Raw genomic sequence first — 14,110 nt, 5'->3', positions numbered from 1 at the left:
AAACTGAGAAATGTTTGTGTATTTTGGAAAATATGTGGTCATTTTAAATGTGATGCCAGCAACCTGTTTCGAAAACAGTTCAGGGTCTCCTTTGTCGTATTTTGTGTTTCATTCATTTTTGTGTCACTACGGAGCCATGCTGTTGTGATACACGCGGAATGTGATTTGGCATCGTTTTGCTGAAATGATCAAGGCCTTCCCTGAAAGAGACGTTGTCTGGATGGCAGCGTATGTTGCTCTAAAACCTGAATATGTCATTCAGCAAAAATCCCCAGATGTCAAGCTACCCATGCCACGTGCACTAATGCACCCTCATATCACAGATGCTGGCTTTTGAACTGTGCACTGATAGAAATCTGGGTGGTCCCTCTCCTCTTTAGCCCACAGAATGGGGGTCCATGATTTCCAAAGAGAATCTCAAATTTTAAATGGTCAGACCACAGGACAGTTTTCCACTTCACCTCAGTCCATCTTAAATGATCTCGGGTCCAGAGAAGGCGGCGGTGTTTCTGGATCATATTTATAAATGGTTTCTTCTTTTCATTGTAGAGTTTTAACCTGCGTTTCTGGATGCAGCAAATTAACTGTGTTCACAGACAATGGTGTTGGTGTGTGTTCCTGAGCCCATGCAATGATTTCCACTCCAGAACTGTGTCTGTTTTTAATGCAGTGCTGCCTGAGGGCCCGAATAACATGGCCATCTAATATTGTTTTTCTTCCTTTCTGTCCTTCCGTACAGAGATTTCTCTGAATCTTTCGATAATATTACCGTAGATGACGCAATCCACAAATTCTTGGCAATTTTACATTGAGGAACGTTATTCTTAGATTGTTGCACTATTTCCCAACCCGATCTTTCAGGGAGTGACGAGCCTCTCACCATCTTCACTGCTGAGAGACTCTGCTTGATGCTCTTTTTATACTCAATCATGTTACTGATCTGCTGTCAATTAACTTAATTAGTTGCGAGATGTTTGAGCAGGTTTATTGCACCAAATGCATCGACGAAAAGTCAGTGCAGATTACATTAACAATATATGAAATCATCGGAAGTTTGCCATCTGAACATTTACTTTTATTTGTCTTGTAATTATTGTTACCAAATGACATACTGCAGCTCTTTAGGTGCAAACTTACTCAAAATTGATTAAAATATGTTTAATAAACTGTGTCCTGTAAATCCACAGGAGAAAAATCTGATATTAAATCATCTTTATTTTGTTAATTCACTGGAAGGATAAAAAAATGCTCAGACTGCAGACAAGATGAGACCCAGAATCATTTTAAATACATTGAGCTGTTACGATGGTAATTTCTCAAGAATAAACGGACACATTTTCACTTCCTTTTATTCCACCTTTATTGGGTGTAATTTTCAAAAACTACAAACCAAGATTTTATTGGTATATTGATTTGAATGCCATCATTGACATTTATTACAACTCCAAGGCTTTAAAAGGCTTTTTATGGATTTCAAACATCCAAAATCATTTTGACAGTGGTAGTTCTTAAAACCAGCAGAAAAGAAAAGAAAAAGTCTAACAGAGGGGAGTAAGGATACGTATGACAGCTGCACAGAGTGGCTTGATTGTCTTCAAACTTTGCATATGTGGAGTCACACTCATTCCCTCCTCCTCAGTAGTCACATCAGTTCTCATCACATGTAAATGAGTAGTGTTTGTCAGTCTGAGGCATCAAGTCTGAGGGGGATTCTGTGTCTCGCTGGGATCCAACAGATTATTTCAAGTTTCATTCAACACATGAATTAATTCATTCATTACACAGAAAGGCATCTTGTCCTTATCACGAGGGCAACGTCATGCCGTGAACCATATTTACCATGGACCAATAATCTGTTCTACCCTCAATCACTCCTTTTAATAAAAGAAAAAAAAAATAGCTACAGAAATGCATTTCACATTAAAAAAAAAAACCGCTGTTTCACATTAGAGAAATACAACACAAACGCATGAATAACCAAAAGGAAATCAGTGCACTGGACATTAAATTTAACCATAAATGACAGTACAAAATGTGGAGTTTCTAATCTGAATGTAATTTCTAAGGCATCTGTAACATTGTGACATGACTGCTAGCAAAGTCAAGCACACACATAAAATATCGCAAACTAGGCTGAAGGAAAGAAAAAAAATAGATACAACTAAAGACAATGTTAACAGTTCTTTGTGAAATCCTGAACAGAACATGTTACAAAAATATATATTTTTATCATACACTGACTTGGGAGTTTAAATAAAAGCGTTAGACGTCGAGGGGATAAAAATGACATATGTTGATGATGTGATGAAGTTACCTACAAGGTTGTTTCCAGAGCTAAAAGGCAAAACTTTGGTGAAGCTGTGAACTGGCGGTAGAGGTGAGGCATCGCTGGAGCCCCAAAGTTTCAGTGTAAAGACTTTAAGCAAAACAAGATAAACAGACAAAAAGATTTAAAAAAAAAACAAGATGCATATCTGAAGCTCCCCTCAGCTCCGTCGCTCTCTCTTGAAGAACACCCAAACAAAGAAACACTATCTGGTCATTTATTTTTGGTGGTTTTTCTTCTGTTATTTTAAATAAAGAAATATATATACATAGATTATAATATGTACACTTGTTGAGCGGTTTCAGGCTGCTCTTTCAGTGATGGCTTCGCCTGAGGTGATGCTTAGTCTGGAATAAAAACAGTCCCTGCTCAGCTTTGTGCTCCAACTATTGTTCTATGGACGATCAGCAGTGTACAAGGCTTACGGTAAGGACAAGTACAGTCGAAGGTTTGTCCTGCTTTTTGAAGGTTGAATATTTATTAGCAGAGTTACGAAATGGAGATCTAAAAAATCTCTTCCTACTAAAGATCGAGTTGCATTCTGACAGAAACGTGCTGGGTTGACATTAACGGATAACTGAGCTTTTCCAGAACACAACTCTGGATTGAAGAGCTTGTGGTGGAAGGTTGAAGGCATCGGCGGGTCTGAGCCTGAGAGGGAAGAGCGGGAGCAGCTGTCGGTGTGTCTGCAGTCACCTCCTTCACTTCTGCACGTTCAGGTACTCGCCACCCTTCACTCCAGAGGGCAAACGCACACATTAACACACACGCACAGATGGAGAGAGAGGAGGGATAAAGGTTGTGTAAAAATGATAATGGTGTAATGAGAGTACTATACTTGGCCTGAGCCAGTTTAACATTTGATATCCACCTGATCGCTTGGTGGTTGTTTTTCCCCGTTGACCCCGAGGAGAATCGCTTCCTCTGTGTTGTCGCTCTTCATCTCAACCACGATGTTGTCTTTGTTGGACTTCTCTTTGGTGCTGTGAGACCAATAACACGCTCCAGTTAGAAATACCGAAACCCGATGTTCACCTGTCCAACTGCAGCGAGAGATGATCACAGCTGGGAGATAGCTCAGTGTTATTTTACATCCGCTTTTAGTGGAATCGTTCTGTGTCATCGTCCTACAAAATGAAATGTGTTATTGAGGGGGTTTTTTTTGTAAGTTTTGTCTGATCTAATGCGTAACATTGGAAGACAGGTTATTGTGTTTTTAATGTGTTGTCTCCTTGTGTGATACATACATGTGTCAAACAGCATGGTGATTACAAAGTTTTGCTTTGACTCAATTTTCACAAAACGGTTTGTTTGCAACCTCAACACATTAAAGAGAACAATACAAAAAAAATTATATATTCTTTATTTTGGCCTCCAAATATCATACAGTAGATCACACAAACTGCAAACATGATTCGAATGTGGATGCTGCTGCTTTACACACAACTTCAACCGAACAGCATGTCTGAGATTAGTGTCACCAGTTCAGTATTCAACCAAATGTGAAGTACGGTCACAATCTCCCCTTCTGTTTCTCAGATAATGGGCAGAAATGTGCTTCTGCAGAATATTATGATGTCACAGTAAAGTTGACCTTTTAGACATAAAAATGTCATTTAGTGTTTCCACTAAGGGGCAGTTTACAGAAACAGTTTGTAAATGACACTGTTGTGGAAACTGAGCCATCATAAAGAACTGTGATAAAGGTTTTACCAATGTCTTTCAATCCCAAAGATAGTTTTAACATCTCCTTCTATTTTATGAGACACCATATGTTTATGCAATAAATTGCTCTCATTGTACTTACAGGTCTTGCTTGCCGGATCGGCCGCAGATCTTTCCCTTTTTGTAGAGGAAATAGAGCACGCTCCCCAAGATGGCCAGCAGCAGGATGCAGATAATGATGACTGCAATGATAACACCATTGCTCTCTAATGGAGTAGAAGCACAAATACAACCAGAGGGTTACTCACTGCAACTGGATTACGAATGAGATTATAGCCACAGTCTGAAACAGGCGGAGGTGCAGCCGACAGCGTTTTACAGTGCGTCCAAAGATAATGTAGCATTAGCGTCCTCCAGGTGACCTAAACCAAGAGAAAAGAAGATGCAAGAGGATCTCAGGCTGCAGCAGGAGAAATGTGATAATACAACAAACGGCATGACAACATGCACAGGAAGAGGTGAAGGTGATGAACAAGCCAATGATGGTTTGATGTTTTGTTCATCAGGAGAGGAGGGTCTGATGAATGCTGGGAGGCGAGACAGCGAGGGAGGTGCCATGGAGAAGAAGTGGAAGGAAGCTTTTGTGCTTGTGCGTGAAGGTGGGAGAGAATCTACAACAGTGAAACGTACAAACCTTTCTTGACTTTCTCTGGTTGGATAGCTGTTGTTGTTTTGACTGAGAAAAACCAAATGAGCACAGGTATTGGTGGGTGGCTGGATGTATTAAATAACTCATATCAGCAGGACACACACAGACACACACACACAAACACACAAACACAGGCGGTTAAGACATTCAGCAGAGGCCTGAATAAATGTTTAATTTGAGGCTTTTATCTGTGATTTTAAGCTAAACATCAAATCTGATAGGCAAACTGTGGTCAGTGGCACGACTGTCATTTCCCAGAGTAGCCCTGTTTAATCTCATTTAACAGCGCTTTGAGAGAGACAGGTTTCCTCTGAGTGGCTGGAAATTTCCTGGCATGACATACAGGGAGAGAGAGAGAGTGGAGTAAAGAACAGAATAACACAAAGCAGCGGCCATAATGGGAGTCAGGAGACTCGCTCTGAGTGCATTTGAAGCATCAGCTCCTTCATAGAGTCGCACTGATGATGTGTGTGTGTGTGTGTGTGTGTGTGTGTGTGTGTGTGTGTGTGTGTGTGTGTGTGTGTGTGTGTGTGTGTGTGTGTGTGTGTGGTTTGGGTTGTGCACAGTGTATATATCTGCAGGTCATAATGCTGACAGAAAGGCTCCACTTACTGCTCTTAAAGCTGCTGCCCTTTGCAGAAGGTAAACTATCTTAGTCACTTTTTTTTTTATTCTCGTCTGATTTCATTGATCATTTTGTGGGAAGTTTTTATTTTAACATACTTTGTAAGCATTTATTCATTCTCCTATTTTAAGATCACATGTATGCAAAAAAAAGTTGTATTTTACAATAACTTAAGAAGCAGAAAAAAACGCAGCTTTGCTAACAAATTAGTCAATGAGACACCTTGCAGCAGAGATATTAATCAGAGTGATCACTAACCAACACCGCTGTAATGACCCATCAGTCATGACACTGTTGTAAATTCTGCTGCTGCCAGGTGCTTTCTAGTTTTCCTTTCTTGCTCTCATTCTTTCGGTCTGACTCAGAAAAAAGAGAGTTTGTGAACCGAATAACACCGAACAAGCAGATGAAAAACCTTTTCTGACAGCTGAAGAAATCGATCTCAGTCAAGTCCCTTTCATGAGATTTTGTTTGTTTGATTTTTCTTTTTGTAGTTGATCGGACTGGCGTGGTGTGAAGCAGGCAGTGCAGAGTCACCGTGGCCTTACCTGTGGTATAGGAATTGGTAGTGAAGGTTGTAGTGGTGCTTGCTGGTGTTGTGGTGTGTGTAACTGAAAACAGGTAGAGGGACAGATGGGAGGACACTTCCTGTTAACACACTGGGGGGGGGGCACATTTAACAGCGGCACAGCGGCACAGCGGCACAGCTTCACAGCGTCTCGCAACACAAATGTCCAGAATCACAGGCAACACGTTACAGCACATGGCGGACATGGAGGCCCTCACACTCAGAAAAAACTAACACAAAGGCACACAAATAAGGGAAGGAGAACAGAAGGAAAGGGGGAGGTGAGGAGGGGAACAGATAGAGACGTACACATATAAACACAAAAGAGCACAGACAGGAAACAAAAGAAGCAGGAACTCACTGGCTTTGATGTTGAAAGTCAACGTGTCGGCGCCGTACTCGTTGGTGGCTCTGCAGACAGCAGTCATATCTGAGGCCACCTTGACAGTGAGCTCGCTCACAACGTGGTCCTCAGTCTTTGTCTGAGATGCTTCATTGTGGACCTGCTGTTAAAAAAAAAAAAAAAAAAAAAATAGTTAGAGACAGGGAAAAAAAAAGCAGGTCCAACAACAAACAGGTCAGATTTAAAGAAATAAAGAAAGAAAATCTTCAAATTTTGCAGAAATGTTAGCACCTCTGTAGAGCTGCACAGCTGCGATTTGAGCTGAATACTAACACTAACACGCCAAACAATGCTAATATTTAGTAGACCGAAGTGGCCTGGAAACCAGGAATGTCCAAATAAAATTTCATGGCAGTCCAATCAGTAGTTTCAAATGTTTCAGGCTCGACTAAAGTGCCTGAAAACAGACCAACGCTGCCATTCATAGAGTCAAAACTCTCCCAGTCAGGTAAATTACTGTACCTATAATCAAAACACGGGGCAAAATGCTTTGTCAACTAATGTACAGCCTAATCTACAGTCCACCAGACAAAGTGAAATCCGGCAATTATGTGCTGGAGAACCGCTCATTTTTCCTCGTATAAAAAATTAAACCCTCCCATCAGTAGCTTCTAAGTTTACAAATAACGTCTTTTCTGTAATGTTTTTGAAGAGCGCGAATGGCATTTTTCAAAATGGACCTGACAGTTGAAGTCTTATGGATATTGAGAATAAATCTGAGAGCACACAACTGGAATATGTGCATGTCTGTTGCATCTAAGCAGAGAATGAGAAGCTTTCTTTTGCTATACCTTTTCATCAGAGGTGGTCCAGATAATTTCAGGAACAGGGAAGCCTCTGGCGCGGCAGCTCAGGTCGACTGTCTTTTCATAACTCTCTATTTCTGTCGAGTCCTTCTCTGTGATCTCTGGACGGCCTGCAGAACAAGGAGTGAGAAATAACAACCCTGATAGCTCTGTGATGGTTATTACTATGTTGTAATCTCACAGACTGAAAAAAAAAAAAAAAAACGCCACTATGAGCAAAAATACAACTGAAACTACAGAAAAAAAAAATTTGAAAATTGAACATAAACACAATTAAAGCTGAAATTGCATTATACATTTTCGAGTAGATTGATTGTCTATGAGAAAGCAATGTGATATTCAACATACAACGTCTGTAATCAGACTCACCCTTGACATAAGCATGAAGTGTGCTGCTGCTTTCCATCCCCTCAATCTCAGGAACAGTCACAACACACACATACGCCCCCGCTGTGTCAAACGTAGCGTTCTTCACGATCAAAGTGTTACCCTTTGAAACCTCCTCTCCGTCCTACACGCCGGGGCACAAAAAGCTAATTTAACTCACACACTGACATGCGCACCTCTAAATAAAAGACGAAATCATTTTCAATCAGCCGAAACCGACCGCTAATAATGTGCTGCTCAGGGTAGACATGGTGTGAAGCGATGGGATTCTTAATGCATCTTCATTAATTTGTTGTTACTCTATGTAGTTGTGGCTCATTTCTAAGGCTGCGTAACCACTGTTCCTCCAGTGAAAAGTTCACATACAAAAGCAGACAATGTATATTTCCATCACTTTAATGCCGTGTTAAGAAATGGAAGGTTTCTGTCTACTGAAACAATAGAGGGCTTTTAATTTGAAAATGGATACAGGAAGTGTTGAGTTTTGTATTAACAGTAATGTAGTAACTTTAACAGGGCGGACGGGAGCAGATCAAGAGAACTGCCAACATTTTATTTCCTAACTAAAAAAGTGAGGGAGTGTCATTCTGGTGCGTTCCAGCAGCACAGCACGTGTGACTGTGTGTGTGTGTGTCTGACCTTCAACCACACTGTTTCTGTGGGGAGAGAAGAGAGGGCATTACAGGTGGCCTTCAGCTCCTCTCCTTGGGCCACCTCAATAGTGCCTTGAGGCGTCACAACAGCAGAATCGAGATCTGCACCCACGGAGAGAAAAACAAGAGACAAAGAAATCAAAAAGACAAAAAGGGGGAACATCAGACACAGCAAACGTATTTGTTGTCATGGTTACAGATCAAATCCGTGCAAACTCCTTACAGTTGACAAACACTGTGGTGTTTGATGAGATCCCCTCAAAGGTATCCACGTCCATAGATGTGCACACGTAAACGCCACTGTCCAGACGGGTCACATCATCCAGCACCATTATGCTTTTTTCCTTACCCTCGTCCTCCTAAAAACACCCACAGTAATATCAAAACATATACAGTCAATATTAAAGTCCTTCAATGCTCAGGAAAACTGGAAATATAAAAGATGATGTGATGCAGTCATAACCTCCAGAACAGCGACTGTTTTTGTCAATACATATGCAGATGAAGATGAAGTAGGCCTAAACTGGGCTGCTGTCTTTGGTACACAAATCACGAGTGTTGATTTTCTTACTTTTGGGCGCTTGATTGAAAAGATTGAGGACAGAGGATTCCCGTTGCCACGGCAGTGAAGCTCGATCCTGTCCCCTTCCTTGATTTTACCCTTTGGTGACTCAATCCAAATATTTACTGAAGTGGCGGGATCTGAAACAAGAGAGAAATAAAAGGTCAGACTACAAACCTGAACTCTTATAGTAAGGAAAATGTAGAGTGTCTGGCCTACTTAAATAGCGAAATCTTCAGCTGCAGTGCTTCTGGCTAGACTGCGTCCATCAACAAACACAAAGGGTAAACTAGAAAAGGATTGTCGTTGCATCGGTGGCCGTGTATTGGACGCAAAAAAAATTAGCGAGTGACTTGATAGTCTGTCCCAGATCATTTTTCGTTGTTAGAAGTTGCAGTAATGGTTAACTGAACATTAGAAATAGGAGGGGCAGTCAAAAATTGACAGTTGAAATGCTTCAGAAAATCTGTGACAATGAAGCAATGAGCCAGGCGAAGTGTTTAGAGTTATATTTGCGTCTCAAGAGGGGCAGAACGTCACCGTCCAAGACTAAAGAAGGCTCGCCAGGTCAGGAGCAACCAGTCGGGTTTTCTCTGACAGTCGCTGGGTTGTGGACCAAGAATTCGTCCTCCAGAGTCAGACTGCCAAAAGGCGTCTGAGGGAAAAGACTCAGTGCAAACAACCAGAACTGTGGCGTGTTGAAATCTTGCAAGCTTCTCGCCCGTAACAACGCAATTGTCACGGCCTACCAACACGACTCACTGGATTTGACTCCCGACCTTTATCAATTCCCCAAAGTTTTGACACAAATACGCCCAAACCCCCTCCCTACAAAAACATTTTCAACTCAGGTTCTGCTTTTGCTGGTGATTCAGACTAAATAAATAAATGATGATGTAAAGTTCTGTTGGAAGTATCTTACTGTGTAAAGAGCCCTGAGACGGTGTATGTTGTGATTTGGCGCGATATAAATAAAGTTTAACTGAGTTGAATTAAAGCCCGTTAGTTCCAATGGAGGGAAATATTAATGATATAATATGCTACAATACTTTGGACAATGGTGTGCTTCAAACTTGGAGAAGTTTGTGGGAAACTTCAAGGTCCTTTCTTTTCTCAACATTAAACCACGTCCACAAGTGAATGTTTGGTTGTAGTTTGGTGTGGACAACGTGGCCGAGCTGCACGGAGCCCATCCAACACCTCTGGGATGATCTGGGACAATCGAGTGCAGGCCATGCCTTGATATTTTAACTTGTCAAACTCACAGTGTACAGTGATGTTAATACGTGTGGTTTCGGTCATGCTGGTTGCTCCAGGAAGGAAGAAGGTGACCTCGCAGTAGAAGTCAGCATCTTCGTCCTCCTTCACCACCTTCATACTCAGCTCACTTGTGACTGAGTACAGACCACTCGACTCTCTGGTGACGCGCGACAACACATTCAACTCTGGAAGACAAAACAAATTAACTCATAAGGCAAGGGAGGGAAAGCACAACAGCAGAAGTCCATCGCAGACGTTGATGTTAATCCACTCACCATCCGGAATATTGCGGAGTGGCGTGAGATTTCTGTACCAAGTGATGTTCGGCTTTGGGTATCCATTTTTGACTTCACAAACTCCAATCTGTGGGAGGAGAGAGATTCAAAGAATAAGCTGCAGTTTGGCAGCCATTTCATTTTTTTTTTTTTTATCTTTGATGTTCATGATTCAAAGCTTGCCAACCTTAGATGGATGGCGTTCATTGACTGAGATTCCTGTTCGCACACTCTCAATAGTTGGAGGGTTTGGTGCTTCTGCATAGGAATTAAGAAGAAAAAAAATGTTCTAATTTCAAAGAAACATTTATGTGTTCTGGCAGCTAACGATTGGCAGTTTTGAGGAATGTGAAATAGTCTCTGAATTGTCTAAAATAATAAAAATGTATTAATGTAAAAATGTTTTCAAATGTCCATTTTGCTTGCGATAACGGCCATAAATTGAAGTGTCACCAGAAGCACTGATAAGCAGTGGACTATTATTTTAAGCCCTGAAGGCATGACGAGGGCGTGACCCACCCAACTCGGCCTCTTACTGGTTAGTACTCGATGCCTGTGTCGGTTAGGTTCATTAGATTTAGCCATGAAAAAGGCCAACTGGTTATTCAAAATTCCCCCTATGAATCTTCAAACCGAGTCGCTGGTGACACAATCAGATGGATTGACTTAATCTGAGACGGTCCAGTTCACACTGCTGCAACTTTTCCTGCAGCGGTCTAAAACAGTTTTGTCTCATCCCAAATCTTTTGGTCTAATTTGAGCTTTATTCTAAATCTCGAGCTGTTAGCTTTTTTTAAAGGCCAGTTTCTTTACTGTTACTCAAACCATCTGAAATTAGACATTCTCTCTCAGACCGACTCTTACCAAACACCCTCAGCTTCGTGCGTCCCTCCCCAATCCCGTCTGTGAGAGTTGTGATGAGGCAGACAAATTCCACTTCGTCTCCCACCTGCACGTTGCTGATGGTCAACACTATCTCTTTAGAGGCTCCGGTGACATTCACGCTGATCCGGTCTGTGTACGGCGTGCTTTGGTCTACAACCGTCATCAAGGAGCTCTGGTGGTAGATTCTCTGCTTCTGTCTCGAATTTATCACCTAAAGGTCAGAGTTCACACACAACAAACATCACATTTATATAAACATCAAACCTGTGTGTGTGTGTGTGTGTGTGTGTGTGTGTGTGTGTGTGTGTGTGTGTGTGTGTGTATTAGGCTTGATGATACTCACATAGTGCCACTCCATCGTCGTGGCACCGATGCCGTCATCTGATGTAAATATGCAGGTGATCCGAGCTGTTTGTCCCTGTAACACCTCCACTTTGTCCTCCATGTTCACCTCCACAACGGCCCATGCTGAGAGAGAGAAGGAGTGTCGTCGCTGCTTAATATGTCTGTTCAACATAAATACAGACCTCAACCTCACGATTGCACGAAAACAGAAAAAAATTGTAGAATTTTCCTTCTCTCACCTTGTCCGCCTTGTATTCCTTTTCTCACTTACTGTAATCACTATTAGTCATATCTGAATAAAGTCAAAAATCATGTCAAACTAAGTTTTAATCTAAATGATTATGAAATTAATGATTCAAAATATATCTATCTAGTTATTTTACAGAAATGCTCTCATCCACAACATACAAAGAGATATGATCATTAAAAGAGTGCTAGTCAAACCTCAAACAAATAAAAACGATGTGATTGACATTGCATTTACATGTGTTTCATGTCATTAGAGGAAGGTTAAGATCTCCCCGTCACTCCAAACAGGTGATTTCATTGTCTGATGCCGTTGTTTTTTTTTGTCTCTGTGGTGGATGTTTTCGTCCAATGCTTCATATGCATCATGAGTTATTCTATACATCGTGAAAATTGTCCCAACAGGTGCAGGTAACTGTAGCCTGTAGGACAAGGACGTACAGGCACTTTGCTAGCAATATTGAAAAATAAGGATCCCACTATTTAGCATCCAAACTGACCAATCTTGACATTAAAAAACACATTTATAAGCTGTTCAAAGTCGCACAGAAGACTTGCGACTTAAACTGATGTTAGCTCTGCTGTGTACTAGTCCTTTTTCAAAGCAGACAGTAACAGCTCTGACTGATTATCATCTTTTACAAGGACGTGAATTATGCTGAAGAAACAGCACTTGTGCATCCACAAACTCAAAGGAGCCATGGAGGCAAAAAGACGAGAAGAAAGTCATGGTGGGTCAAAGGGAAGAGAGAGATGCTATGACAGGAATGAGAGGCCCACCCATGTCCACATTAATGTGCTGCATTCCAACATGTCACCCTCTCACAGGAAGAAAGACCCAATTTACTGGCAGTATAGTAGCCCCACTGTTCCTTCACGATCTGTCTCTAAGGAACGACTGGTTTTCCCCTTCCAGGATCTCTCGACATGACGCATCCTACTAGTCTATAGGAGGGACCCCCCCCCCCCAATTACGCTTTACATCACAGTGTTTCAGTAGATGTACGACATGCCAACGAGAGATGCGGCCTGGAGGTCAGGAGGCTGCCAGGTTTGATTTAGCTTTTCCTGAGTGTCTGTTCATTGTTTCAATGCAGCTTTCACGCGGCGGAGAGAGAAGTGATGGCTGGAAATATCAGAGTTCCAGAAAATGTAAATGTGATTCATGCGTGTCCTGCACTGACCTTCTCCAAATTCATTTTCAGAATTGCATAGTCATATACCACATGTATTATTGTGTATCAAAAACTGATTTTGTGCAGGAGAACTGATCTAATTACCACAATGTAAACAACAGTCGATGTCAGTCAGACAGTCTCTGTCGTTCCTTCACCCAGTCTGTGATAACACCGCTCACATATTTGTAAAATGTAGGCGCAAAGTCACCACAAGCTGAAGACGTCAGTCTACATACAGCAACACGTTCCTACGCTCAGTGTAGACCAAAAGTTTAGAAGGCAAAATGAGATCAAACACATCCATACAGCTAAAAGATCAATGTTTAGGTGCCCCTGGTACACTTGTTTTAGTATTAAATATAAATAAATATGGCTGTCGCAGCACTGCCGAAAAGGAACTCTGTAAACAAACAATGCCTCATAAAAACAAATGAATCATTTCACATTCACTTTGTTTTTTTTTCAAAGATACTTGTTGGACAAATGTTTCAGAAAAGCGTGAGAGAATCAGGAGCAGTACGATAAAGTGTTAGATCCGTGCTCCTGCAGTTAAAGTGAATTACCATAACACCAGGGCGGCCTGCTGATGAGCTTATTACCCAGACACATCCCTGCTTCACTCCTGGCGTTTCCTCGCATCATCGTGTGCATGAATAACACACATTTACAGTACTGATTATCCCCCAAATTCAACCTCTGACCTCTGCAACAACAACAAACATGCCTCTCTCTTCAATACCCTCGAGCCCCCTCCTTAATTCTCTCTCCCTCTGCTGTGTGTTGCTGTTTACTGCGGGCTAATGGAGCTGGACGGATGCTTTCCTGTTGAAGAAATCCAATTAGTTTCTCCAACACAGACATTTCCTGGCCATTAGCTATGGAAGGACAATGCTGACTCACTCGCAGCATCCCATCCCTCACCTGAGGACTTACCTACGGTAAGAAGAAAATTCAGAGGGGCAACTAAGATTTTACTTTTGTAGTTATGTCCGAAGGATTCACAAACTCTTTCCCCATCCTGCCTGACAGCCGGAGTGTGTTTACTCATGGGAATCTCTATCATATCTCATCAGTAACTTCATCTCCACGGAGCATCCATCAGAGAGGCTGGCACTGCAAGGCCACAGATCGATCTTTTGGGATGATGAGAGAGCAGATGCTGGGTAATAGTCTTAAATCAGTATGACAGAAAAAAGATGAGCATCCCCTCGGACAGC

The 14,110-nt window shown here is 41.7% G+C and overlaps 1 protein-coding gene across 5 annotated transcripts in view; it reads right to left on the bottom strand.

Annotated features, from left to right (window-relative positions):
* Nucleotides 1-1,333: 1,333 nt before the first annotated feature.
* The window catches only part of mcamb (melanoma cell adhesion molecule b), a 36,564-nt gene continuing 23,787 nt past the window's right edge, over nt 1,334-14,110 (bottom strand). The window contains exons 2-17 of one of the 5 annotated variants that reach the window (XM_069148037.1): nt 11,468-11,592; nt 11,104-11,335; nt 10,427-10,497; nt 10,240-10,327; nt 9,970-10,149; nt 8,714-8,844; nt 8,366-8,501; nt 8,129-8,244; nt 7,472-7,613; nt 7,088-7,212; nt 6,255-6,399; nt 5,874-5,936; nt 4,686-4,727; nt 4,134-4,257; nt 3,198-3,309; nt 1,334-3,057 (exon numbers count right to left, since the gene is read on the bottom strand). In XM_069148037.1, the coding sequence (XP_069004138.1) occupies nt 3,028-3,057; nt 3,198-3,309; nt 4,134-4,257; nt 4,686-4,727; nt 5,874-5,936; nt 6,255-6,399; nt 7,088-7,212; nt 7,472-7,613; nt 8,129-8,244; nt 8,366-8,501; nt 8,714-8,844; nt 9,970-10,149; nt 10,240-10,327; nt 10,427-10,497; nt 11,104-11,335; nt 11,468-11,592 (1,862 nt within the window). In that variant the 3' untranslated portion in view covers nt 1,334-3,027. Of the gene's footprint in view, nt 3,063-3,197; nt 3,310-4,133; nt 4,258-4,685; nt 4,728-5,873; nt 5,937-6,254; nt 6,400-7,087; nt 7,213-7,471; nt 7,614-8,128; nt 8,245-8,365; nt 8,502-8,713; nt 8,845-9,969; nt 10,150-10,239; nt 10,328-10,426; nt 10,498-11,103; nt 11,336-11,467; nt 11,593-14,110 lie in introns of all 5 variants that reach the window. The other 4 variants (XM_069148038.1, XM_069148039.1, XM_069148040.1 and 1 more) reach the window with 4 other exon arrangements.

Source organism: Embiotoca jacksoni, unplaced genomic scaffold (assembly GCF_022577435.1).
Source record: "Embiotoca jacksoni isolate LCO1_2020_lvr unplaced genomic scaffold, fEmbJac1.0.p SCAF_14, whole genome shotgun sequence".
Taxonomy (NCBI): domain Eukaryota; kingdom Metazoa; phylum Chordata; class Actinopteri; family Embiotocidae; genus Embiotoca; species Embiotoca jacksoni.
The sequence above is the reverse complement of the archived record's forward strand: the minus strand, read 5'-3'. Positions and strand labels throughout refer to the sequence as shown.